This window comes from Laccaria bicolor, genomic scaffold (assembly GCF_000143565.1).
Source record: "Laccaria bicolor S238N-H82 LACBIscaffold_39 genomic scaffold, whole genome shotgun sequence".
Lineage (NCBI taxonomy): Eukaryota > Fungi > Basidiomycota > Agaricomycetes > Agaricales > Hydnangiaceae > Laccaria > Laccaria bicolor.
This window is the reverse complement of record NW_001889910.1, coordinates 229,777-251,305: the sequence shown is the minus strand read 5'-3', so window position 1 is coordinate 251,305 and position 21,529 is coordinate 229,777. Positions and strand designations below refer to the sequence as shown.

General features: G+C 46.2%; 12 protein-coding genes across 12 annotated transcripts; 7 read left to right on the top strand and 5 right to left on the bottom strand.

The window, feature by feature from the left end:
- Nucleotides 1-165: 165 nt before the first annotated feature.
- On the top strand, nucleotides 166-1,496 carry LACBIDRAFT_332196 (uncharacterized protein; the record flags this gene model as incomplete). Its single annotated transcript, XM_001886698.1, has 5 exons — nucleotides 166-412; nucleotides 616-726; nucleotides 751-769; nucleotides 820-1,202; nucleotides 1,426-1,496. The coding sequence occupies 5 exons, from the start codon at nucleotides 166-168 to the stop codon at nucleotides 1,494-1,496; spliced, it is 831 nt and encodes a 276-aa protein (XP_001886733.1).
- Nucleotides 1,497-2,083: 587 nt separating this feature from the next.
- On the bottom strand, nucleotides 2,084-4,168 carry LACBIDRAFT_308244 (uncharacterized protein; the record flags this gene model as incomplete). Its single annotated transcript, XM_001886608.1, has 4 exons — nucleotides 2,084-2,926; nucleotides 3,032-3,330; nucleotides 3,390-3,490; nucleotides 3,549-4,168. 4 exons carry the CDS (start codon nucleotides 4,166-4,168, stop codon nucleotides 2,084-2,086), a joined length of 1,863 nt encoding a protein of 620 aa, XP_001886643.1.
- Nucleotides 4,169-9,207: 5,039 nt separating this feature from the next.
- Nucleotides 9,208-9,669, bottom strand: LACBIDRAFT_308242 (uncharacterized protein; the record flags this gene model as incomplete). The annotated part of the gene is made up of 1 exon (XM_001886607.1): nucleotides 9,208-9,669. The coding sequence occupies exon 1, from the start codon at nucleotides 9,559-9,561 to the stop codon at nucleotides 9,208-9,210; it is 354 nt and encodes a 117-aa protein (XP_001886642.1). The 5' UTR covers nucleotides 9,562-9,669.
- Nucleotides 9,670-10,065: 396 nt separating this feature from the next.
- Nucleotides 10,066-10,401, top strand: LACBIDRAFT_308241 (uncharacterized protein; the record flags this gene model as incomplete). Its single annotated transcript, XM_001886697.1, has 1 exon — nucleotides 10,066-10,401. The coding sequence occupies one exon, from the start codon at nucleotides 10,066-10,068 to the stop codon at nucleotides 10,399-10,401; it is 336 nt and encodes a 111-aa protein (XP_001886732.1).
- A 114-nt stretch (nucleotides 10,402-10,515) lies between these two features.
- LACBIDRAFT_308240 (uncharacterized protein) lies at nucleotides 10,516-10,719 on the top strand (the record flags this gene model as incomplete). Its single annotated transcript, XM_001886696.1, has 1 exon — nucleotides 10,516-10,719. One exon carries the CDS (start codon nucleotides 10,516-10,518, stop codon nucleotides 10,717-10,719), a length of 204 nt encoding a protein of 67 aa, XP_001886731.1.
- A 717-nt stretch (nucleotides 10,720-11,436) lies between these two features.
- On the bottom strand, nucleotides 11,437-11,844 carry LACBIDRAFT_308239 (uncharacterized protein; the record flags this gene model as incomplete). The annotated part of the gene is made up of 1 exon (XM_001886606.1): nucleotides 11,437-11,844. The coding sequence occupies one exon, from the start codon at nucleotides 11,842-11,844 to the stop codon at nucleotides 11,437-11,439; it is 408 nt and encodes a 135-aa protein (XP_001886641.1).
- A 430-nt stretch (nucleotides 11,845-12,274) lies between these two features.
- Nucleotides 12,275-12,547, top strand: LACBIDRAFT_308238 (uncharacterized protein; the record flags this gene model as incomplete). The annotated part of the gene is made up of 2 exons (XM_001886695.1): nucleotides 12,275-12,314; nucleotides 12,363-12,547. 2 exons carry the CDS (start codon nucleotides 12,275-12,277, stop codon nucleotides 12,545-12,547), a joined length of 225 nt encoding a protein of 74 aa, XP_001886730.1.
- Nucleotides 12,548-14,312: 1,765 nt separating this feature from the next.
- On the top strand, nucleotides 14,313-14,486 carry LACBIDRAFT_308236 (uncharacterized protein; the record flags this gene model as incomplete). The annotated part of the gene is made up of 1 exon (XM_001886694.1): nucleotides 14,313-14,486. One exon carries the CDS (start codon nucleotides 14,313-14,315, stop codon nucleotides 14,484-14,486), a length of 174 nt encoding a protein of 57 aa, XP_001886729.1.
- A 1,164-nt stretch (nucleotides 14,487-15,650) lies between these two features.
- LACBIDRAFT_308235 (uncharacterized protein) lies at nucleotides 15,651-16,892 on the bottom strand (the record flags this gene model as incomplete). Its single annotated transcript, XM_001886605.1, has 3 exons — nucleotides 15,651-16,076; nucleotides 16,138-16,165; nucleotides 16,219-16,892. The coding sequence occupies 3 exons, from the start codon at nucleotides 16,890-16,892 to the stop codon at nucleotides 15,651-15,653; spliced, it is 1,128 nt and encodes a 375-aa protein (XP_001886640.1).
- A 390-nt stretch (nucleotides 16,893-17,282) lies between these two features.
- On the bottom strand, nucleotides 17,283-17,852 carry LACBIDRAFT_308234 (uncharacterized protein; the record flags this gene model as incomplete). Its single annotated transcript, XM_001886604.1, has 4 exons — nucleotides 17,283-17,455; nucleotides 17,509-17,594; nucleotides 17,645-17,697; nucleotides 17,754-17,852. 4 exons carry the CDS (start codon nucleotides 17,850-17,852, stop codon nucleotides 17,283-17,285), a joined length of 411 nt encoding a protein of 136 aa, XP_001886639.1.
- A 1,487-nt stretch (nucleotides 17,853-19,339) lies between these two features.
- Nucleotides 19,340-19,915, top strand: LACBIDRAFT_308233 (uncharacterized protein; the record flags this gene model as incomplete). The annotated part of the gene is made up of 4 exons (XM_001886693.1): nucleotides 19,340-19,402; nucleotides 19,454-19,698; nucleotides 19,747-19,829; nucleotides 19,881-19,915. 4 exons carry the CDS (start codon nucleotides 19,340-19,342, stop codon nucleotides 19,913-19,915), a joined length of 426 nt encoding a protein of 141 aa, XP_001886728.1.
- A 337-nt stretch (nucleotides 19,916-20,252) lies between these two features.
- LACBIDRAFT_332191 (uncharacterized protein) lies at nucleotides 20,253-21,332 on the top strand (the record flags this gene model as incomplete). Its single annotated transcript, XM_001886692.1, has 6 exons — nucleotides 20,253-20,279; nucleotides 20,328-20,485; nucleotides 20,517-20,622; nucleotides 20,670-20,837; nucleotides 20,914-20,956; nucleotides 21,034-21,332. 6 exons carry the CDS (start codon nucleotides 20,253-20,255, stop codon nucleotides 21,330-21,332), a joined length of 801 nt encoding a protein of 266 aa, XP_001886727.1.
- Between the last annotated feature and the right edge of the window lie 197 nt (nucleotides 21,333-21,529).

The window sequence follows — 21,529 nt, the reverse complement described above, 5'->3', positions numbered from 1 at the left end:
TCTGAGTCTGCTATCAAATCCTCGGTTCACACCAGCCTTGATGCCAATTCTGTTGACATCAACAAGGCTCAATATAGGGTTCGACAGCTTCTGGACTCTCTGTCTGACTTGAATAGCACCACAGCAAATCACATCCAGCGCATTGATGAGAGTTTTCTTTGTCTCATGTTCAGGACCATCTCATTCTTTGGGCTTGCATGCTGGGCTCCTGATGTTCTCAGTCAGGATCCTAACTCTATGTATAACTTGCTCCATGAGCACATTGCTCTTGTGACCTTCGAACAGGTTGCCGCTGGCTTTGGCTATTCGCATCTTGGGATTGATCTGAGCCTAATTTGCAATTTCACTCTCATGCGAAAGCTCTATTGCAACTTTGTTTATTCTTACATGCATGGCATTGCCAAATCGGAGAGTAAGACTCCAGGGAGCGTTGTGAAATCGAAAACAATGACAAATGTTTGGAAGTGACGTAAAGAGGTATTTTTTTAATACTATCTTTATCTGCAGCTAGCTCACCACTGGGGAAGCTCTCTGCAGGATGAGTCTGTATTCTAAAGGCACAGGGATTTAATGAGCGGACTGTTGATCTTGCCAATGAGGCTGAGGCTCATTCAGACGATGAGGTTGCGGAGGGGGATTCAGGCTCTCAGCTCACCTATCACATCAACATTAAGGATGGTCGCTCAACTAAAGTGAAGTCATTCTTTCGGATGCTTGATTCTCAGCGTAGGTGCTTGGATTGATCCCAAGCAAAGCGTCGAAATTGCAGGTGAGTTTTTTAGCGCTATTCTTATTCATCTTCATTCATCTATATACCAGGGCAGAGCATACTCGTGAAGACCCTCTCACTCCTCTTGAATCAGAGCTCTTCGCCTTGCCAAAGTTTACTCCAATTGACTGGTTTGACCCAGGCTACTGGCATACCACCTTAACTGTGCATGAGCGTCTTGACTATATAGAGCATGGCGTCCACATTGGCCTTCCTCTCGCAGAGGATTGTCAGACCTGGGAGCAGTGCAGTTTATGGAAGAACCTACCAGTGGAAGAGTTTATGGAAACATATGGAAATGCAGTGCTGGCACTGTACAAGATGCCTACAGCGGAAGAGGTTGAGCAGCTTCGACAGTGGGGGGAAGAACTTGAAGAGTTGGACTTGGAGGCTCAACTTGGGGATGAGGGATCTGGGGATGAGGGATCTGGGGGTGAGTAAGGGGATTTCCAACTTGTCAGGTATTGTTCTCCACATTCACAATTCGTTTCCTTGTTACATGCCTATCCTTTTATTTATTTTTCTTTCCCTCATCATACATGTTCATTTTTCCAACACAATTCTACACATTTCCTATGCTTCTTATGTTGTCACCTCTCATCATATGCCCTCTATTCCTCTTTGTCATGCATGCCTATGTCCCTCTTTATGTACAGGTTATGAATACAACTCTATGCTTATGGATATGAGTGCTACCATCATCCTCTATTTAAAGCCCAACAAATAATTATGGTTTCTCTTGGAATGCCATATGTTCCCGATGGGCGCCAGAATGTTGTAAGATGGGTGATAAGGTGGACTGGCTGTATGATCATCAGCTGCCTAGAGGGAACTGCATCAACAATTTGGCTCATAAAACCTGGAAAATGAACAAATGGAGCCTGTGCCTCCTCTGAATTAGGCAGCTGCTGGTGTGGGCGAACAATGAAAAATGTGTGCATGGCTCCCTCAAGTGGGATGTGCCAGATTGCTTCAATAAATCCTGTATCATGCTCCTGTGTATGAGGATTGCGAAACTGGATAGCACTGTTCCCTTTGTGTGATGCTGACAGCTGAAAGTGTGATCCCCTCGGTGCACCTGGAGAGGGAGTTCAACCCTTGGAGGAAGGATAAGAGCATTGGAAGGATGGGGAAATGCATCGTAAGCTCGATATTGGTGTCCAGTAGCCTGAAGGTAGACAAGGAGAGCATCATAAGCATCCTGTGGAAGATTTGATGCCTTTTTGAAAACTGCTGCCATTTCAGCAGAGTCCAGGGGAGTGGGTGAGAAATCTGAAGTTTTGACAGCTGGTCGTAAAATATTTGCAAGGCCATTCATTCTACCATCTTGTAGTCCATCTTGCAGCAAAGCATCCGATATTGAATGTAGTGACCAGTGTATTCATCAGCACTGGCATTAGAAGTCTTGAAGGATGATAGTATGTTTGTGGCTGCAACAAGATGGTGAAAGGATTGGAGATGTTGGTGCTGAAGATTTGTCATTGTTTCAGAGTGCCAGAACTCTGGAATTATAAGCGGAAAGATACAGCTGAAGAGCATAAGGTACTCATGAGCTTTCAGCTTCCCGTGACTTGGTTCTCCAAGGTTTGTTGGAGGTTGCTGTGCCCATGTTGGGAGAGTAACATTAGAAATGCAGTTTCGAATCGCTTGAAGCTGTGCATCCATGAAGGTAAAGTGTTCTTTGGTGTCAGGAATGTAATCTGGATCTCCAGTAACTTCATCATCCTCATCCTGCATGTCAAATGCATAGGGATGTGGTTCATCTTGAGTTGGTGTTCGAGAGAGTGTTGAAGATCGGCCAGAATGCTGGGATGAGAATGAAGGGTTTTGGTGGAGTGGTGCTGCTTCTGCCTCTGCTGCCTCTCGATGTAACTCATCAAGCTCACTTGCAGACTCAGATACATCTGTTTCAGTCCACTGTTCCTCCTCGTCAATTCCCTGACCAGTATTCTGAGAACCTTCTTGTGGCCCAATGGCCCACAGAACATGGAGTTGATGTTTTAACACTCCTTCCTGCCAGTTGTGCATATACCCAAGAAGAACATGTTTAACAGGATCCCAGTAAGGCAGATGGTGAAGAGGAGTCCACCGCACCCCAGTAGATTGAGCCTGAGCTTTGCGACCAGATTTTGTTGCTGTGTTCAGCCATACTTGAGCCTGATCTCATACTTGTGCACATTGACACAAAGGCCAAGACTGAAGGTCGAGCTCTTCAATCTGGTCTGCGGTACAGAGGCAAAAAGAACAGAAAAGTGTGGCTGCATGAGCCATAAATCCTCCAGCCTTGTGACTTGCCTCTATATCAGAAATAAGGGGTGCAACTTTTATCTGAAACCAAACACCAGCAGGATGTCGAAATGTAGGAAGGCGTTGACCTGGAGGAGTGGCATATTTGAGAACAGAATCAATGAGGGGTTCAATAATGTGGGAGATGGTGATCATATCTGGTGCATTTGGTGGGGGAGTGAGGCCAACAATAAATGTGTTTTCAGGCAGATAGCGCAAGTGTGGAGGAAGATTCAGACAATAAAGAACAATGGCACCACAAGATGCATGCTTTCCTATTATAAAAATATAAAATCAATATATGTGAAATAACACTGAAATATTTCTGACATACCAGCAATCTTGTTTGTAAAAGGATTAAACCAATCAATATATATCCCAAAGACCAGATGGCGAGCAGTAGAAAAAAGGCCTGTCAAATCTCGCCAGGCAGGGCTGTCATGAACATCATGCATATCTCCACCAAGTGCAGCTGTAGAATTTCCAACATTGCCAAAAGCTTTCATCAAGTGCATCTTCGATAATCTGGCGAGACAGAAAGAAAGAAAGCCAGGAATCAAAAGACTGTGTAGTATAGAGCTGTCTGGGGACCAATTTTGGTCCTCTGGATGTATTCTGAGATTTCCAAAGATCTGTATTGCAGGCGCAAGATCTCGGAGACTCCTTCCACTGACACTTCAAAGGAATTGGGGCTGAGTAAAGAGCAAAACAAGATGGGCAACAAGCTGTCCTGATGATATCTGGTTCAGGAAAAGTTTGCCCATATGCTGAACAGAGGTCATGAGGGAGTTTGAATTCTGGTAGCTTGATATTGATGCCATATGAGCAAAGAGCTGCTTCAATGAGTTGAATCATTGTGGAGATGATAAACTGAAATGCTTGCAGGATAGTGTTTGCTGCAGATCGACTAACACCAGCCCTGAGATGAAGCCAGACCACAAGCACACAAACCATCTTGATGATCATTCCAGTAGAGATTAAAACATCAAGAATACTGTTAGCGAATAGGGGAAGATATAATTTTTTCCACACCCTTTGGGAGATCTGGTGCTTGAGGTTGTTTGAGAGCTGAACTTGAGGATGCTCGATGCTTCCGCTTTGGAGAATGCCCATCTTTATCACGCTTCTCGTGCTCCCGACGAGTTTGTGCAGAAACCGCCTTGCCTGGGTGTTCAATACCCTTGATAGTTACCTTGCACTTTCTGCAGTATGAACAGGTGCATATGACAGGGGGCATTTCAGATGGGGGAGCAATGTGAACAGCTTCGGAAGATATCTGATTGAATGTCAAGATATATTTTATGTAATCAATTATTCAAATTTAGTAATTAAAACAATCAGCCAAGACCTGTCAACCGGACAAACTGCGGAACATAGGCAGATCAACTGCCCTTAAGGCAGTTGATTTCCAACTGCCCTGGTGTTTGCCTCTGGTGTCAACGTCAATGTTCAATATCCAATATCCAATGCTCAGTGCTTGGTACGTAACACCACTTTCTTCTGGTTATGTGCTTATTATTTCATGAACACGCTTAGGTCTCGCAAGTGTGTGAGGCCAGACGCGTGCCAGTGCGTTAAAGGTGTTTTTACCAACTTTAAATACAAAAGTAATAATAAGTATTCTTCACATCAGTTTTCAACGCATGGCGGCAATCAAATTCTTTACAGCAAAGCAAAGCATTTAATTACAGCTGATTCCGAAAACCTTGTCACTACGAGATTTTTCACAACACATCTATCTAATATATAAAGAGAAGAAGGTGACAGTTATTACATAATAGATCATGTAAGCAACGGTGCTCTCTTTTACTGAGCCGCGTCAGCGGCATTTGCCAGAAACAGCAGCAAACACCACATGGTGACCACATGTATAATTTTTCCCCACCACAACACGTCGCATTGGTGTTTCTTTCCCCCATCATACCTTCTGATTTAATCCTGTGACGGTAAAATTATTTATAGTGCTGTATTAATGTTTTTCATGCTTTCTTTTAGTGTTTTTGTTGTCATATTTCGCTTTTTTGCACTATTTTGCACCCTCCATTTATCTCTACAGCTGTGTTGGGGATTCTGTCAGTGTATGTTTCGCTTTTTTGATACTTTTTAGCTTATTAGAACCCTTTTTCTCTTCTTTTCTGTTTAGCTCTATCTATCAATCCATTTTTTTTTTGACCTTTCTCTTCTGATTTGCAATTTCCAATCAGATTTTCCTTTTCTGCAGTTGGACTTTTCCCTCTGGACTTTTCTCTCTTGGAACCTTTCCTGACTTGGATTTTCCAATCAGGTTAGCCTTGGGGTGGTTGGAGATTCTGCTCTTGCTCCTGCTGTGCATTGGGTTTTGGAGAGAATGCTCCTCCTGCTCCTGCTCCTGTTGTATATAACAGTCAGCAATATAATCATCTACCAGCTGCCCTTGCCCAGCAGCTTGCTGCAATTCCACCTATTCCTCATATTGGTCAAGGTTGAGGTCATGGTCGTGGTCATCAGGCTCATCCTCATCCCAATGTAGTTCCTCCACCTATCATTCCACCAGCTCAAGATAGAGGGCAAGGTCAAGGTCGTGGTAGAGGTAGAGGTAGAGGTCGTGGTCATGGTCATGGTCATGCTCCTGCTCCTGCTCCTGCCCCTATGGTATGTTGACATAATACACTGGGGTGTTTCTCATAGATTCTGATTTTTTTTTCCCCCCAGTATCCTAATCTACCTGTAGATCTTCAAGCTGCCTATCAGGCTCTGGGTCAACATGCCCTCCCTTTTGCTCCTCCAGATCCCCCTCTGCCTCCTCCACCTGCACCTGATATCCCTTTGGCTCAGCCTGCTCCTCCAGCCCAGTCCCACTTGCACCAGCTCCCTTTCCTATGCTACCACCAGCAGCAGTTGCTGGCCTTCCTGAAGCTCAAAGACCCTTCAGTCCTGCCTGGCAAGTTCATGATTTAGGGCACATGGATGTGGTCTGCTCTGGATGTGGTGCATTTCATTGGATGGATGAGAAGCTGTCTAATTCAAGTAGCATCAACCCAAGCTTTGGCCTGTGCTGCTTTAGTGGGAAGCTGGATCTTCCAAAATTGCATGAGCCTCCACCAGAGCTTCTTCAGCTGCTCACTGGCACAAATGATATTGCAAAGAATTTTCGCAAAGACATTTGTCGCTACAATAATGCTTTGGCTATGACATCTCTGGGATGCAAAACAGATGAATCTGTCAATCAGGGTGGAGGACCCTATGTGTTCAAGATCCATGGCAAACTTACTCATAAGTCAGGATCACTGCTCCCTGCCCCCAATGGACATCCCACATATGCTCAGCTGTATATCTATGATCCTGCAGATGCTCTTAATTACTGTATGGGACACCAGGCCAACAGCACTCTTCATTGTGGTACAATGCAGCAGCTTCAGGATATGCTCTGGCATAAACATCCAGGAGTTCAATTGTATCAGCAGGCACATCAACTCACACGTAACATGGGTCCAGATGAAGAGTGTAATATTGCTCTTCGCTTTGACAAATCCTGTGATTGGCGTCGCTACAATCTTCCAACAGCTGCATCAACAGAGATTGCAGTGATTCTGCCAGGCAGTGAGGATCAACCACAGGGAGACAGAGATATCATTGTGTGAAGAAAGGATGGATCACTTATATGGATTGATCAGAGGCATCCCCTTTATGTTTCACTCCACTATGTTCTTCTTTTCCCAACAGGCCAGCTGGGCTGGCATCCATGTATTGAATACAAGGCTGGAGAGGTGGTGCCTGATGCAGGAGAGAACAATGAAGGCCAGGTTCAGCCCACAAAGAAGAGAAAGTATATCACTCAAACAGAATACTTTGCCTACCGCCTCCATCCTCGCTTTGAAGAATCACCCCATATTTTTATGGCTGGCAAGCTTTTCCAGGAGTATATTGTTGATGCATGGGCACTCTGTGAACAGGCACGTTTGCTGTACATCCAGAACCACCAAAAAGAACTACGAGCAGAGACATATCAGGGTGTGGTTGATGCTCTGGCATCAGATGCCAATGCAACAGGAAATCAAATTGGGCAGCGAACTATTCTTCCATCTTCATTTTCTGGAGGTATGCGCTATATGATTCAAAACTGCCAGGATGCCCTTGCAATCAATCGACACTTCCATGGAGCTGATCTCTTCATTACCATCACTGCAAATCCCAATTGGCCAGAGGTTACTTGAGAACTACTGCCAGGACAAAGTGCTTCTGATCGCCCTGATTTGGTTGTTCGTGTTTTCCATGCCAAAGTTGCTCAGCTGCTCAAGGATCTGAACAAGAATGGTGTTATGGGGCGCACAGTGGCCAGAGTGTGGACAATAGAGTTTCAAAAGTGTGGACTGCCTCACATGCATCTCATTGTCTTTCTGGATCCTACACACAAGCTTCGAACTCCTGATGATATTGACTCACTCATTTCTGCTGAGTTTCCAAATGAGCAGGAACAACCTGAACTATATGAATTAGTCAAAAAATTCATGGCTCACAATCCATGTGGTACCCAGAATCCTCAGTCACCTTGCATGGATGATAACAAGTGCTCCAAAAGCTTTCCAAAGCCATTCTGAGACCAGACTACTGTTAGCAATGACTCTTATGCTAACCTCCAGAGGCGAAATGATGGCAAGCAGCATATGATCAATGGGAAAGAGGTTGACAATTGCTGGGTGGTACCCCATTCTCCATGGCTCATCTGGAAGTATCACTGTCACATCAATGTTGAGTGCATCTCCTCAGTCAAAGCCATCAAGTACATCTACAAATATGTGTGCAAAGGCCATGATCACACAACTATGGAGTTTGGGACATGTCAGGATGAGGTCAAACAATATCTTGATGCTCACTATGTATCTGTCTGTGAAGCACTCTGGCGAATCTATCATTTCCGCATGCATGAGGAGCACCCAAATGTCGTTCGTCTGCAGATCCATCTTCCAAATCAGCAAATGGTTTCCTGGGATGAGCACATTGCTCCAGATCTTCAGCAGGTGGCTGTTCAGGCTGCTGAGAAAGATACTACATTGACTGCCTACTTCAAAGCCAAGAGCAATTTCCAGAGGCACACAATTATCTCTACCAGGACTTTCCCATGCACTTTGTCTGGATCAACAAAGGCAACAGAAGGTGGAAATTATGGGAGCAACAGGGTGCCATTGGTTGAATGTACTATGCTCATCCAGCCTCAGGTGAATGGTTCTATCTCCGCACTCTTCTCACAGCTATAAAGGGGGCTACATCTTATGTGGATTTGCGCACAGTAAATGATGTGACTCATGCAACTTTTCAAGAGGCATGTATTGCTCATGGTCTTCTGCAGTACTTCGTCATGCCCCACTGATTCCTGCAGGAATGGAGCCATTCCACTGGAATCCGCAGGAATGGCACAGGAATCCACAGGAATGGACAGGAATGGCACTGGAATCCACAGGAATGACACAGGAATCCACAGGAATCCACTGGAATCCACTGGAATGGACAGGAATGGCCTAAAACACATATTTTTCCAAGCTTAGCTAGATGTCACATGACTTAATCAACTCAGACCTTATGCTCATAACTTCTAAGAATTCCTTATGCTATTTAGACTTGAATAGGGAGAATCACAGTGTATTTGATAGAACTACATAAATCTATTCTACTACATTGAGTGTTAAAGGGAGGGGGGAGGGAGTGGGGGAGAGTGATGGAGGGGGGAGGGAGTGGTAGGGAGAGAGAGTGGTGGAGAAGGAAGGGGGGGGGAGCAGGAAATGGGGAGGGAGGGGGGAAGGGAAAAGGAAAGGGGGACAAGGAATAGGGGATTGATAAGGCAGGGGAGGGGACAGGGAAGGGGGAGGGAAAAGGGAGGGGGAGGGACAAAGGGGGGAGGGAAAAGGAAGGGGAAGGGAAAGTGAAGGGGGAGGGAAAGGGGAGGGGAGATGGACAAAGAAGGGGGAGAGAAAATGGAGGGGAGATGGACAAGGAAGGGGAGAGAAAAGGGAGGGGAGATGGACAAGGAAGGGGAAGAGAAAAGGGAGGGGAGATGGACAAGGAAGGGGGAGAGAAAAGAGAGGGGAGATGGACAAGGAAGGGGGAGAGAAAGGGGGGACAGGAAAGGGAGGAAAAGGGAGGGAAGGAAGGCTCGACGACGTGGGCGCGCGTTGTCGTCAACGTGTTGCGTTGTCGACGACGTGGGCGCTCGACGATGTGGGCGCGCGTCGTCGTCGTGTTGCATTGTCGTCGTGGCGTCGCGTCGCCGTTGTGTCGCGTCGTTGTCGTGTCGTCGTATGCACTCGTCGTCGTCTTCGCCAACGGGGTGGTTGCTCTACGTCGTGGGTCGTGGCCGTCGGTTGACGTGGCCATCCTCCGTTGACATGGTTGTCGTCCGTTGACGTGTAGTCGTCGCCTCGTCGTCCGTTGACGTGGTCGTCGTCCGTTGACGTGGTCGTCGTCCATTGACGTGTGGCCGTCCTCGTCGTCCGCTGACGTGTCGTCTGCTGACGTGTCGTTGTCCTCGTCATCCGTCGTCGTCCATCGTCGTCCTCAGTGGGCGGTGACGGCGACGGTTGTGGCTGGTGGTGGCCGTTGGCGAGGGTGGTGGCGTGGTGTGCCCGGATGTTGTCGACGACGATGGTGGTGGTTTGAAACAAACGTTGTGGATTGTTTGATAATGTGAAATCGAGCCTCGGCGTTTGCCGAGACTCGATTTGGGCATGGGTATATTAATGTTTATTAATATTATTGATTAGTAATGTATATTCCGGACATTGCATTCCTGTTGCATTCCTTTTTGTCCATTCCGGGGACCATTCCGGCTACTAATCAGGAATGACATCATTCCTGAGGAATATTTGTCCCCCGGAATGTCTTTTTGGCTGGTGTCTCTGCCAAATTTGATTCCTCCAGATTCCGCTGGATTCCGCAGGAATGACCGGAATCCAGCAGGAATCAGTGGGGCATGATAAAGACCTCGTCTTCTGGCTGATGACAATGAGTGGAGGATATGTCTGCAGGATGCTGGGGCTATGCAAAGTGGACATCAGTTGCGCAATTTATTGGTCACAATCCTTTGTGATTGTAGTCCCTCTGATCCTGCTGCATTATGGTTGCAGTTTCAGACACAGATCTGTGATGACCTTCATTGGGCTCTTCAACAAAAAAACATACGCCAAAATCCAACAGAAGAAGATGTCTTTGACTATGGCCTATACTGTAGCATTTCGTTCAATTCGACAGGGTCCGTGACGCGTGACAGGCCTGTCGAAATTTTGGTTTTGACAACCACACAAATTTGCTGTGACAAGCCGAAAATTTGGGCAATTTTTCGACCACTCAGCGCCGCAGGCCACGAAAATTTTTGACATTTATCACATGAGCGCCAGATGATTTCGACACCTTACAAAAATCTGTGTGACCACCGTGACATTTCAGCAATTTGAAGGGCACCGTGATGCGTGACCATCGAATTGAATGAAATGCTACAGTATATCATTGACAAAGTTCTCCACAGTTCCAGTGGCAATAAGGGTTTGGAGCACTGGCCAACAATGCCTCAGCCTCAGCAAAATTGGGATCTGGAAATTGGAAATAGTTTGATCAGGGAACAGCTGGATTATGATGCAGAAGAGCAGACCTGTCTTGCCAATGAACGAATTCTAAAGCTAAATGAAGAGCAGTGAAAGGCTTTTGATGAGATAGTTGAAGCAGTCAATACCAAGTCAGGACAGATCTTTTTTCTTCATGGTCCTGGGGGCACTGGGAAGACCTACATTTACAACACTCTCTGCTACTTTCTGTGTTGTCAGCACAAAATTATTATCTGTGTTGCATCCTCAGGGATTGCTGCTCTTCTTATCATTGGTGGCCGCACCTCTCACTCATGCTTCAAAATTCCTATCAACATTGATGAGACTTCTACATGTCAATTTAGCAAGAACTCTTTTTTGGCAGATCTCATCATCTGGGATGAGTAGTGTTTAAAGGTTCAGTCCATAGGACCACAAAAAACCGGTGGACCGAACTGAACCGGACCATGGTCCGGTCTTTTTTTCGGTTGCAGTTGCCCCAATTTGGGGTTGGTCCGGTTGCCAGTTGCCTCACTTTGAAAATATATTAAAACCATTCAAAAACCGGTTTCGATCGGTTGCAACCGGTTTACCGGTCACGTGCGTTACATACCTTTGTAACCACGTTTATTACCTTTTATTGGGTTTTTGTTTCATCAAAAACGGTTAAGAATTGAGAAAGATATAACCAAATCCATATTTTACCCAAGTCTCTGCGAGATGTAATTTGGTTTCAGTCATAGCTATGTCAAATCTTCATTAAATCTCTTCAAAATTGGTAGAATGACGGGTATTTACATGCGTTACTATTTTATATAACCCGTTTATTTTTTAGAGTAATAATAGTCGAGATACAAATGGTTTATATTGGTATAATAAATTATACGCAAAAAAACCGGTTTGGATCGGTCTGAACCGGCTCCATAGACCGCAAAAGACCGGTCCTAGGTGGTTCGGTTCGGTTCCCTCAATATCTGGGTCGGTCCTAGACCGGTTGCGGTCCACGGTTGCGCGTTTTGGGGGCAAAAAACCAGACTGAACTGAACTTGCGAACACTATTCGTGGTCGTCTTGCATCAGTTTGCAGAGCTGTTACGACTGTAGCAGGGTTGGTGACAGACTTGGAACGGTCGATTCGGTTCCAGTGGATCATCAAGCGGCTGATGACTTCTGCAGACGATTTTGCGTCATAGAGGGTCCCAACAACACTGTCCCATGATTCGGGAAGTGACGACAGCATGATCATGCATAGTGTTTGAAAGTCCGGTTCGGTCCGGTTTTTTGATGCCCAGGGGCATTAACTGTAACCGTAACCGGTCTGCCTTTTCACAAGAAGTCAAAAGACCAGACTGGACCGCAAAAAGTCTGCAGACCGCGGTTTTTTGCGGTCTATAGACCGGTTTCGGTCTGCATCGGTTTTAACCTGTTTATGACCGGTCTTTAGGCTAATATTTTAAGATTATGAATCGGTAACTTTATTAACATCTCTATTAGCTTCAAAACGAGCCCAAGAACGTCAAATTCCGTTAGGAATTGGTGCTTCTATAAAATAAGTCTGGTACATCTATTATTCCCAAAAGTAATTTACATTTTAATTCGTATCTCTCTCGTTTTTTTACCAAATCGTACGTTCTTGGGTGCGTTTTAAAGGGTATTTAAGGGGCTACAAAATGCCGGTCAAATCCGGTCAAGACCGGTTCACGTTAACCGGTTTTTTTGCGGTCTTTACATCTCAAAAATAAAAGACCGTAACCACAGGTCTGGTCCTTTGCGGTCTTGGTCCGGTCTGGTTACGGTCTTTTTCCAGTCACAAGACCGGACTTCCAAACACTAGCGAAGCCCTCGGTTCCTGCATGTGGGCCCAGGTTGCAACACGTCCTGACATCGCTTTCGCCCTCAGCATATTATCATGTTTCCAGACTAACCCCAGACCAGCCCACTAGAAGGCAATGCTCCACTTACTTGCTTACCTCAAGGGAACCCTCACTTACAAGATCACGTACCATAGGGGAGGTAGCCTTGACCCGATTGGCTTCGTCGATGCAGACTACGCTGGGGATACAGACACGCACCGATCCACTTCTGGATACCTCTTCACCGTGGCCGGCGGACCTGTATCATGGAGCTCAACGCGCCAAGCAACCATCGCCCTATCTACTACAGAAGCGGAATACATGGCTCTTACACACGCTGCACAACAAGCGCTTTGGATGTACTCATTCATGTCTGAAGTAGGCTTGAAGCGTGAATTCCCAGCTATCCTTCACGGGGACAATGCCGCTTTGATTGCCCTCACCCTTAATACAAAAGGACATGCATGCGCAAAACATATCGACATTCGGCATCATTACATTAGGGCAAGGGGTACTGAAAGTAAAAGTACATGACACAATCATATGTTCCACGTTTAAGGCCTCTCAGGTTCCCCCCTCCCCCTAGCACCTTCCAAATAAGGAAACCACATGATCATTTTAACCGCCTCACTGCAAAGTCTTAACATTCCTCACTGCAAAACCAATTCGCTGAAGGTCATTCTGGAAGCCCATGACATGTAAGATGATGCTGATAGAGAAAATCAGTGCCAGAGAGGAGGAAAGGGTGCTGAGGACCAATATGGACATTATATGCAAAAACACCATGGCTTCAAATATTTGTCAAGATAGATCAAATTAGCACTCTCCTTTGCTGCCAAAGAAAGTCACAATGTTTACAGATGCAAATGTGCTCACTGCTGGGTGAAAAAATCAAGAAAAAATGCAATAAGATGATGTGACCCAGAGTCACAAGGGGCAAACCACATTCGTCACCTGGCGAAGAGGTAATAAAAAAGAGATAAATATGTTAAATAGTCAATCTCACATTAGTGTCGAAAATGTGCAAATAAAAAAGAAAATTTATTGTTATCTCAACTTTGCAGCCACAAAAAGGTGATGATGTGTATGTCAAATATTTATTGGTAGTTTGTTGGTGCAGGAATAACTGAGAAACAAAAGAAATCTTGCCAGGAAAGGAAGATAAAGAAAGACCCTGTTTTATCTTTGCAACAATGATGAGGCAACTATTTAATGTCATTGAAAGATCTTTCTTTCCTGAGGGAACAGAAACAAAGAATTAAAATTATCTCTCAGGGTTCCTTTGTTTAAGAGGGTTAAATTTAATTTCCTTGATTGCTTTTTACAGTGCCAAGAAAGACCTTTCAATGACATTAAATGGTTGCTTCACCATTGTTGCCCAGGTAAAACAGGGTCTTTCTTTATCTTCCTTTTCTGGCAAGAATTTCTTTTGTTTCTCAGTCATTCCTGCTCTAACAAACTACCAATAAATATTTTACATACATGATATGACCTTTTTGTGGCTGCAAAGTTGAATGAACAATGAATCTTTTTTATCTGAACATTTTCGACACTAATGTGAGATTGACTATTTAACATATTTATCCCCTTTTTATTACCTCTTCGCCAGGCAATGAATGCAGTTTTCCCCTTGTGAGTGACACAGTGACACCATTATTGATATCTGAGTCAAGAGCCAATGTAAAAATTGGTCAACAATGATGCAACCCATCACAGATTGTGCTGAATCACTGGTTGGGGGCAGAAAACAATGGTTAAGTTGGCAGATACAAGTCAAAAAATGTATTATATTAGGTATTTATTTGAGATAAAGTTACGTGTTTAAGGGCCCCGCCAGACCCCCCTCCCCCCCAGGATGGTGTTTCGGAATTTCCCGGTCGGTACCCCTTGCATTAGGGAGCGCGTAGCAGAAGGGGAGATTGGGCTTGTTCAAATCCCGTCCGAAGAAAACCTCGCTGACATTTTCACCAAGCCACTCCCCCGCGTTGTACATCAAAAGCTCGTACGAGCACTCAAACTCGACACTTAGAGGTCCCTTGTCGTCTGGGGGAGTGTTGAAGAAGACTCCACGTGACCTGCTCTATTTACGCGTACGCTTTATTTATCTCCTCTCGATCTTTTTCTTTTCCCTTTTACTTTTACCTCCGTTATTTACCAGTCTTTACATCAAGCCACCCAATCGTTCTTTTTTCCTATATATACGAAAAACCTTATTTCTTCTCACCTCAGTCGTCACCACATTAGTGTCTGACTTTGGTCTGACTCTGAGTTCTTTGTACGTCAACAACCCCTCCCCGAGTCATCCTCTCGCACCCCCTTCTTCCACCTCTCCAGCACTAAACATTGCAACGTATGACTTGAGCGTTCCCGATGGAACTGAAGGCAGGTAACTCTTCAGAGACGATACTATCGTGCGGGACAGCGACTCGAGAGTATTACCCGCCTGACCTGGATGGTTAAACATCTGTTGTTTAGAGGTGGAGGGACGAACACGTGCCCACACCCTCCGACTTGAGACTGGGGTGGGCGCTATGCAATACGAAAGGAACCGCTCACGCAACGAAACAAGGGTTCAAAGTTGCGGAACACGGAAAGAAAGTAAAACGGAGGGTCACGAGTGTCATGCGCACTGATACCATTCTGCGCCCCAACGTACGTTGGGGCGAAATGGCAGCCAAGATGGATTGCGCACGTTCCAAAACCATCCTCGATCGCGTTTGCTTTGGCACCATTCAGGCCGATGGGATCACTGCGGAAAACTGCTGGAGACATGGCGGAGATAAAAGCAAGAATGTGGGTCATCGGGTGTTGACGCAGGGTTTTTTTAACAAGTTTTTAAAGGGCCAAGGGAAGAACCTACATCAAAAATCTTTTGTTAGGAACCTCCCTTTTTCCCTCTTCTACATTTTCTACAAATGTGTACATAACTACTATAGGAATGCAGGTTTTCATAGTTTCCGATATGGAGATGCTTTGACAGTCTAGCGCGGTGTAGTCTCTTTTCGAGCATGACGGGAAACCAGAGACAAACTAAAACAAGTAGCTGTGATAAACGGGTATAACAATTATAGATATGATATAAAAGCAGAGCAGATGATAACACAAGTCAGGAGATTTGAGGAGACGAAATGAAGAGACGTCAATGCCGTGGCCAGAACAGTAATAAGCGCTATCGAAAGGGTTAGAAGAAAGCTTAAATTGCGAAACCCACTAGGCGGTTGATGTCCAACAGGTTTAACAGCCTCTGGAAATGAGAAACCGAAGGCAAGCCCCCAGAAAACTCCGCTTGAATCACGGTTTCTATCCACATCGGACCGCTCCATGCCATCCACCATATTACCCAAGCGTAGGACACAAAGAACGGGATGCGACTGATCCCGAATTTTTTAGCAGCAGCAATCACCATGTCTTCGACAGTGATTACCATGGCTTGCATGATATAATATTGAATAGTCAATCGCGCAGACGTAATGCTTCTCATCGCCATCCAGTCGCCTGCTGCATGGATTATCCCTGATAATAAGAAGGCGACGTAGAGCTGTGTGTAAGATGAGAGAGCGCTTCCAGCTCGAAATTTTAGGACGTTTCGTGCGAGATATTTTCCAGCACCTGTAACAGGCTAAACAAAAAAATTCAACAGTGAGTACTTGGTGAACTGAAACTGTGTGTAGGCAACTTACGCGTCGCATCATTTGATGCCATGACTTCCTGTTCCAAATCTGTGAGTATCACAAATCAATCTAGGAGATGGCAGTGCGCACCCCCAGAATCTGCGCACAGTGGTAGTTCTCAGCCAGGGACCGAAAAAATTTGGCCAATCTCGTGGTTCCGAAAGGCCAGCCGCAACTGCAAATGCGGAAGCTACCGAATGGTTCATGTACAAAGTTGCCCATATGGAGAACCAGAACATGAAAACATTCCAAGTCTGCCAAAGGAATCCATGCGTTCCGAAGCTCTCCCTATCGATTCCATTGAGTGCGGGATTATGGTGGATGCAAAAGAATACGATGTTGCGGATAAAGTAGACAGTGAGCGCCCTGCAGAGCCTGGATTTGACGAAACCCCATCTGGGTAAGTGGGAGCGTTGAAGGTTTGGAATTGCGGTAGACCATTGAACACCCCGCCAATCACAAGCGAGTGAAGCCGCCCAGTACAGACGCTCAAAAAGAGCCATTTCGCGTACGGGCTTTCCTTGTCGCTCGCGCCTCAGGGAAATCTGAGGCTCGCTGAAGAGGATCAAGTCCGATGCATATGCAAGGAGAGTTGTTGCGTAGATACCGATCGGGAATCCTCTTTTTGTGGGAAAGACGAAAAGGCAGGCATATAGAGCGGCGAGCACAGGGAAGAAAAGTTTTCTTTTTGGTGAGGGTTTCGACGCTATTGCAATGACGGCGAGGAGGGTAAATAGCACGCAAAGAATCCCTATAGATCCCATGCTGGTGGTTGAGAGAGTAGCGTTAACGGCCCGTAGGAAATTAAATTATATGTAGACTCACAGGAGGTCTGTCGAACCAATGGAAGATGGGCCGGGGAACAAAAAAGTGATGTGTAGTTCAATATGTACTACCTGTGAAGATACTCGGGCCCCGGCTTCGTCATTTGGTGACAAGATGTTTGTCAAACAGACACATGTTTGCCAACTTGAGCAAAAGCCTTGCTATAGCCGCTGATGTTTCGGCAACAATGAGGGGGAACATCAGTAGAATCACAAAACCGCTTTCAGCCGCTTTCACCGCTTTTGAAAGCGTTGAAAGCGTGAAAGCGTTTCCGCTTTAGGAAGCCAAGTCCACTTTCTTTGAAAAGCGGTTTCCGCTTTCAAAAGTGGTCAAAGAGGTGAAAGACCCTTGGCAAAGAGTCTTCGAAAGCAGGTGAAAAGAGGTAGAAAGACAGGCAAAAAATATCTCATTTGTATAATAATACTGATTGTATCTACTGTTTCTCTACTCCCTCGAAACACGGGTGCCTCACAAGTTGCCTCCTTCCTCGCATGCCTTATACCTATGACAGACAGTTTCAGCACATTGCCTCAACTACAAAGTGGAACAACGTACTGGAAGGTTTGAGCGTAGTCCTACCGTACTGGCTGCAATGCAATCGGGCGTGTGGTTGTACTCGAGATTTGTGACCAGAAAGAGACCTGAAGACAGAGTGAGCGGTGTGACGATTCAAGACGAGGGCAATGCTTACGTGCGTAGTGGAAGAGTGATGGTTTCGAGACCAATGGCGGCATTCCCAGCGTACTGTATATTTTGATGAGGAAGGAAAAATGAATATGTGCGCGTTGTAAAGGGCGTACCAGATTGAACGTGCACAGAGGACAGTCAATGTTACTGGAGTGAAGGAACTTGAGGGCGCATTCATAAAGAAGCGGAGCGGGAGGTTCATCTTGTGACATTCAAAGCAATCGCACTGAATACCAGTATCTTGCGAGTATCAGTGACAGTCGATGGTCTATTGTGTTGTTAGTCAAAGCTGTGGAAATGCTGAGTCCACCTACCTTGAAATTGCGCTACCCATCATCACCTCCGAATACCCCCACCCCCAGCACCTCCTCAATGTCACCTTCCTTCGTCCTCCTTCGTCATCACCCAAAGGTCACATCACACTCTGCAATACTTACCGTCCACCACATACTTGGCATGCGTCGTCGGGCAGCCAGGGTCTTCTGGCTGCATTGTGTCACAGATGAGCTTTCAGGATTGACAAGTTTGTTGGGCTTCCGGTCTGCCGTAGTATGATGCCAATGTCATCATGAGTGAGTTTGTGCTGGCCAAGCACATACCCGATCATCAAGACATTGCGCATCAGAGGGGGAAAGGAGCTGGGTGGGGAGCGTGAAGTTGGATGTTGAGGGAAAAGTTCATAAGTCCAAAAATTTCCGAATTTGGACGTTCAACATGTCGCGTGATCGACGGGCACACAAGCGACAACAGCTCTTCTCCTGATTTCAGCACGGGAAGATACACCTTCAAATACTTTAATCCTCCTTGAAAAATCATCATTACATGGTAGGTTCTCGCCTGGACGTTATTCTATGAATTATTCTGTTCAACAAGTTTGAAAGAGGTGAAAGCGGGAAAGACCCAAAAGGGTGGGAAAAGGTGCCTTGAAAGTGATGTGAAAGTGATGTGAAAGTGAAAGTGCGTGAAAGTGAAAGCAAAAGAGGTTGTTATTCTACTGATGAAGTTCAACTTGAAGCTGGCTTAACGAGTCAGCATGGAACTCGTTAATAAAATGCTATCGTTTGTGTGGATATAATTGTGGACCGACCTTTGTACTTCTACATTCCTGCGAGTTCTGAAAGATCTGACTCAATACCCACACAATACCCACAACTGTCACCTCTGCCGAGTCCTGAGAATCATTGAATGTGAGAACAGGTAGGCAAGTCGGTCGAGGGTGCAAAGGGCGGATCTCCTCAGAAATAAAAGAAAGGTTAGCAAGGGTGCGAGTACAACCATTCCTAAAGGACCTACGCGGAAAGTTCTTTGATCTGGCAATCTTTCATTCAACTTCCATTGGTACTCATGTCGATATGATTGTCCAAGATAGGTCAAATTTGCCCATCTCCACTGCTCACTAGTACCAGCGCCGGGCCGCCGTATCTAGTAAACTCGCTTATGAGAAAGCAGTAACGCACAATCCAGGCAAAATCCAGGTCAAGCTAAGCACGAGGTTCGAGGTTCGAGTTGAAAGGATAAGAAAATAATAATAATAATTCTTTTTTTACCTTTCCACGTCGATATCGATCATATCTCTGCCTCTTCCTCTGATTCTCTTGATCACCTCCACATCCTTAAGTACCCTCACGCGAACAAGCCAGAGTATGATCACAATGTCTTCAACCCGCGTGTGCGGGGCTTGCGAGACCGGACGAAGCTCATGGAGGGAATCTGTTACTTTTTGGTCGGAAAGCTAGAGAGTGGGCGAGATGGTGCCAAGACTGTGAGTTTAAATGCCTTTTGAGTAGTGTGGTTTAGTTCTTGACATGCGTAGGCTACTAGACTCTACCGATGTTTGCAACCTTCGGAAACAGTAGCGTTTCGGACGTCTTTGTCAAAGTATTTCGAGACCTTAAGGCATCACTCGCGGTATCCTTCGTTGAAAACCTCTCTGGGTGCTAGCGCGGGGAAAGCAAAAGCGAAGGAATTGAGAACTGAGGCTGAAAGTTTGGCGACTGCTTGGTGGTGGAGGGACGTTGTGGTTCACAAGGCTCTGCCAGAAGACTGTTTCGGTGAAAAGTACGCGTCTTTTCTGCCAACACCCTTTGTCTAATCTCTTCTGAATAGGTTTGAACGCCTTTTGCTATCTGTTTCCACGCATGTGCTGTTGAGGGGCTCTTCAACCATACCACCCGAAAGAATGAGCGTAGGTTCGCCTCAAACACCCTTCCTGTTTAAAGCCGTCTGATGATTCCACCAAGGGTCAGCCGTCGATCTACACCGATCTCTTGGCTAAGTGCTAGTTAACTCGACATTTGTTGGTTCCGAAACGCGTCACTTCTCATGCGACGACAAGGTGATCTAAAATCATTGCGCGTGAGTTATTGTCTTGCTGTTGCCTCATCCTATTGATGGTATCTTTTGACAGCACAATCTCAATTCGCATGCTGGCCAAGGAACGTCACGATACGACTCGCCTAGTACCACGCAAAAGCTGGTCTCTTTATCGGACTCCGATTTGGCGAATTCATCCTGGAGTGGCGAAGAAGGTCTCAAAGTCCTCCATGCCCCCATTGAAATGGCCGCCCTGAAATTGATGACACCATGCAACCCAGTCATCAGATTCTATCCACATGACGAGTTTAAGCGAAAACGACAGGGTCAGTTCTAAGCTTAAACCTCTCTTCGACGCTTACAATTCATCTTAGGTGACACCCCCACCTCCACTTCCCATTGCGGCCGCTCACAACCCGTCAAATCTACGAAAACTTCGGAAGCCGATCTACAACAATGCTAAAACCAAGAATGCCGAGCGCACTACACAAGCCCAACTCATCCTCTCCGACTCTAATGCAGAGAAGAACATGTGCAGTGCACTGGCTGAGGCACTTATCAAGCCTGGCTCAACGGACGGCAGTCTTGCCATCGGTCCGGGATCAGCCGGGCCCCAAACTTGATCTGTGGACATCAACCATTGAGGCTCGGGAGAGTTTTAACTTGAACGTATGTTTCATTGCTTCAACCCATGGACTATTCTGATCACTCTACAGACCCGACGACCGGGCTACTATCCTCTTTCGGGTTGGACATATCTAGGAGGCATCGAGGACCTAATGGACGACCTGCGAGAAGGGGTGTTGTTGCCTTATCCTCCCGTTCCAGACACGACAGCACCCGAGGCTGCCGGCGACGGACTCTCAACCGAACGTGCCTTCAACGTCAGTATCAGTCCAGAGCGTGGGCCTCTTCGGCTCGCCGCCTCGGGGAGGGCTTTTCATCTACCCCACCCTCCAGCGTCAAGCCTCCGTCAGCGTATCTCCAGAGTGGCAAAAGATCGGTGCGACTCTCCCTGGCTAGGATAAGGCGGCCTACACTCTTCCAGAACGTGATGAACGATGTTGATCGGGTTAGTAGACGATTCGACAGAAGAACCAAGTAGTGAGATCCAGACGCCAAAGAGGAAGCAACCCGTTAACAGGATCTGGACGGCCGGCAGTGCCAAGCCCGATATGAAGGAGGGTACCCCTAGAGACTCATTCCCAATGGCTGCGCTCCTCATTGAGCCCGCGATGTCGTTGCCCTCGCTCCTTACCTCGTCCCTTTTGCATGGGGATGAGGATGGGGATTTAAATGTCATGACACCGACGTTCGCACGAAGGGACAGTGCGGCTTCCTGGCTTGGTGACGACGACGGTGTTGATGAGGGGGATTGAGATGACCCTCCGAGCATGACCGTCCGCGATATTCTGCTACAGCGGACACAAGTAAGTTCGATTTGTTAGGTGAGCATGACCTCTTCTGAGTGTGGTTGATATTCAATGAACTGATGGTGGTTCTTTCAGATGCAGAAGGGGACGAAGACAGTATGTTAGGAAATGACGGGTCCTTCGAGTGGAATTAATCCAGACGA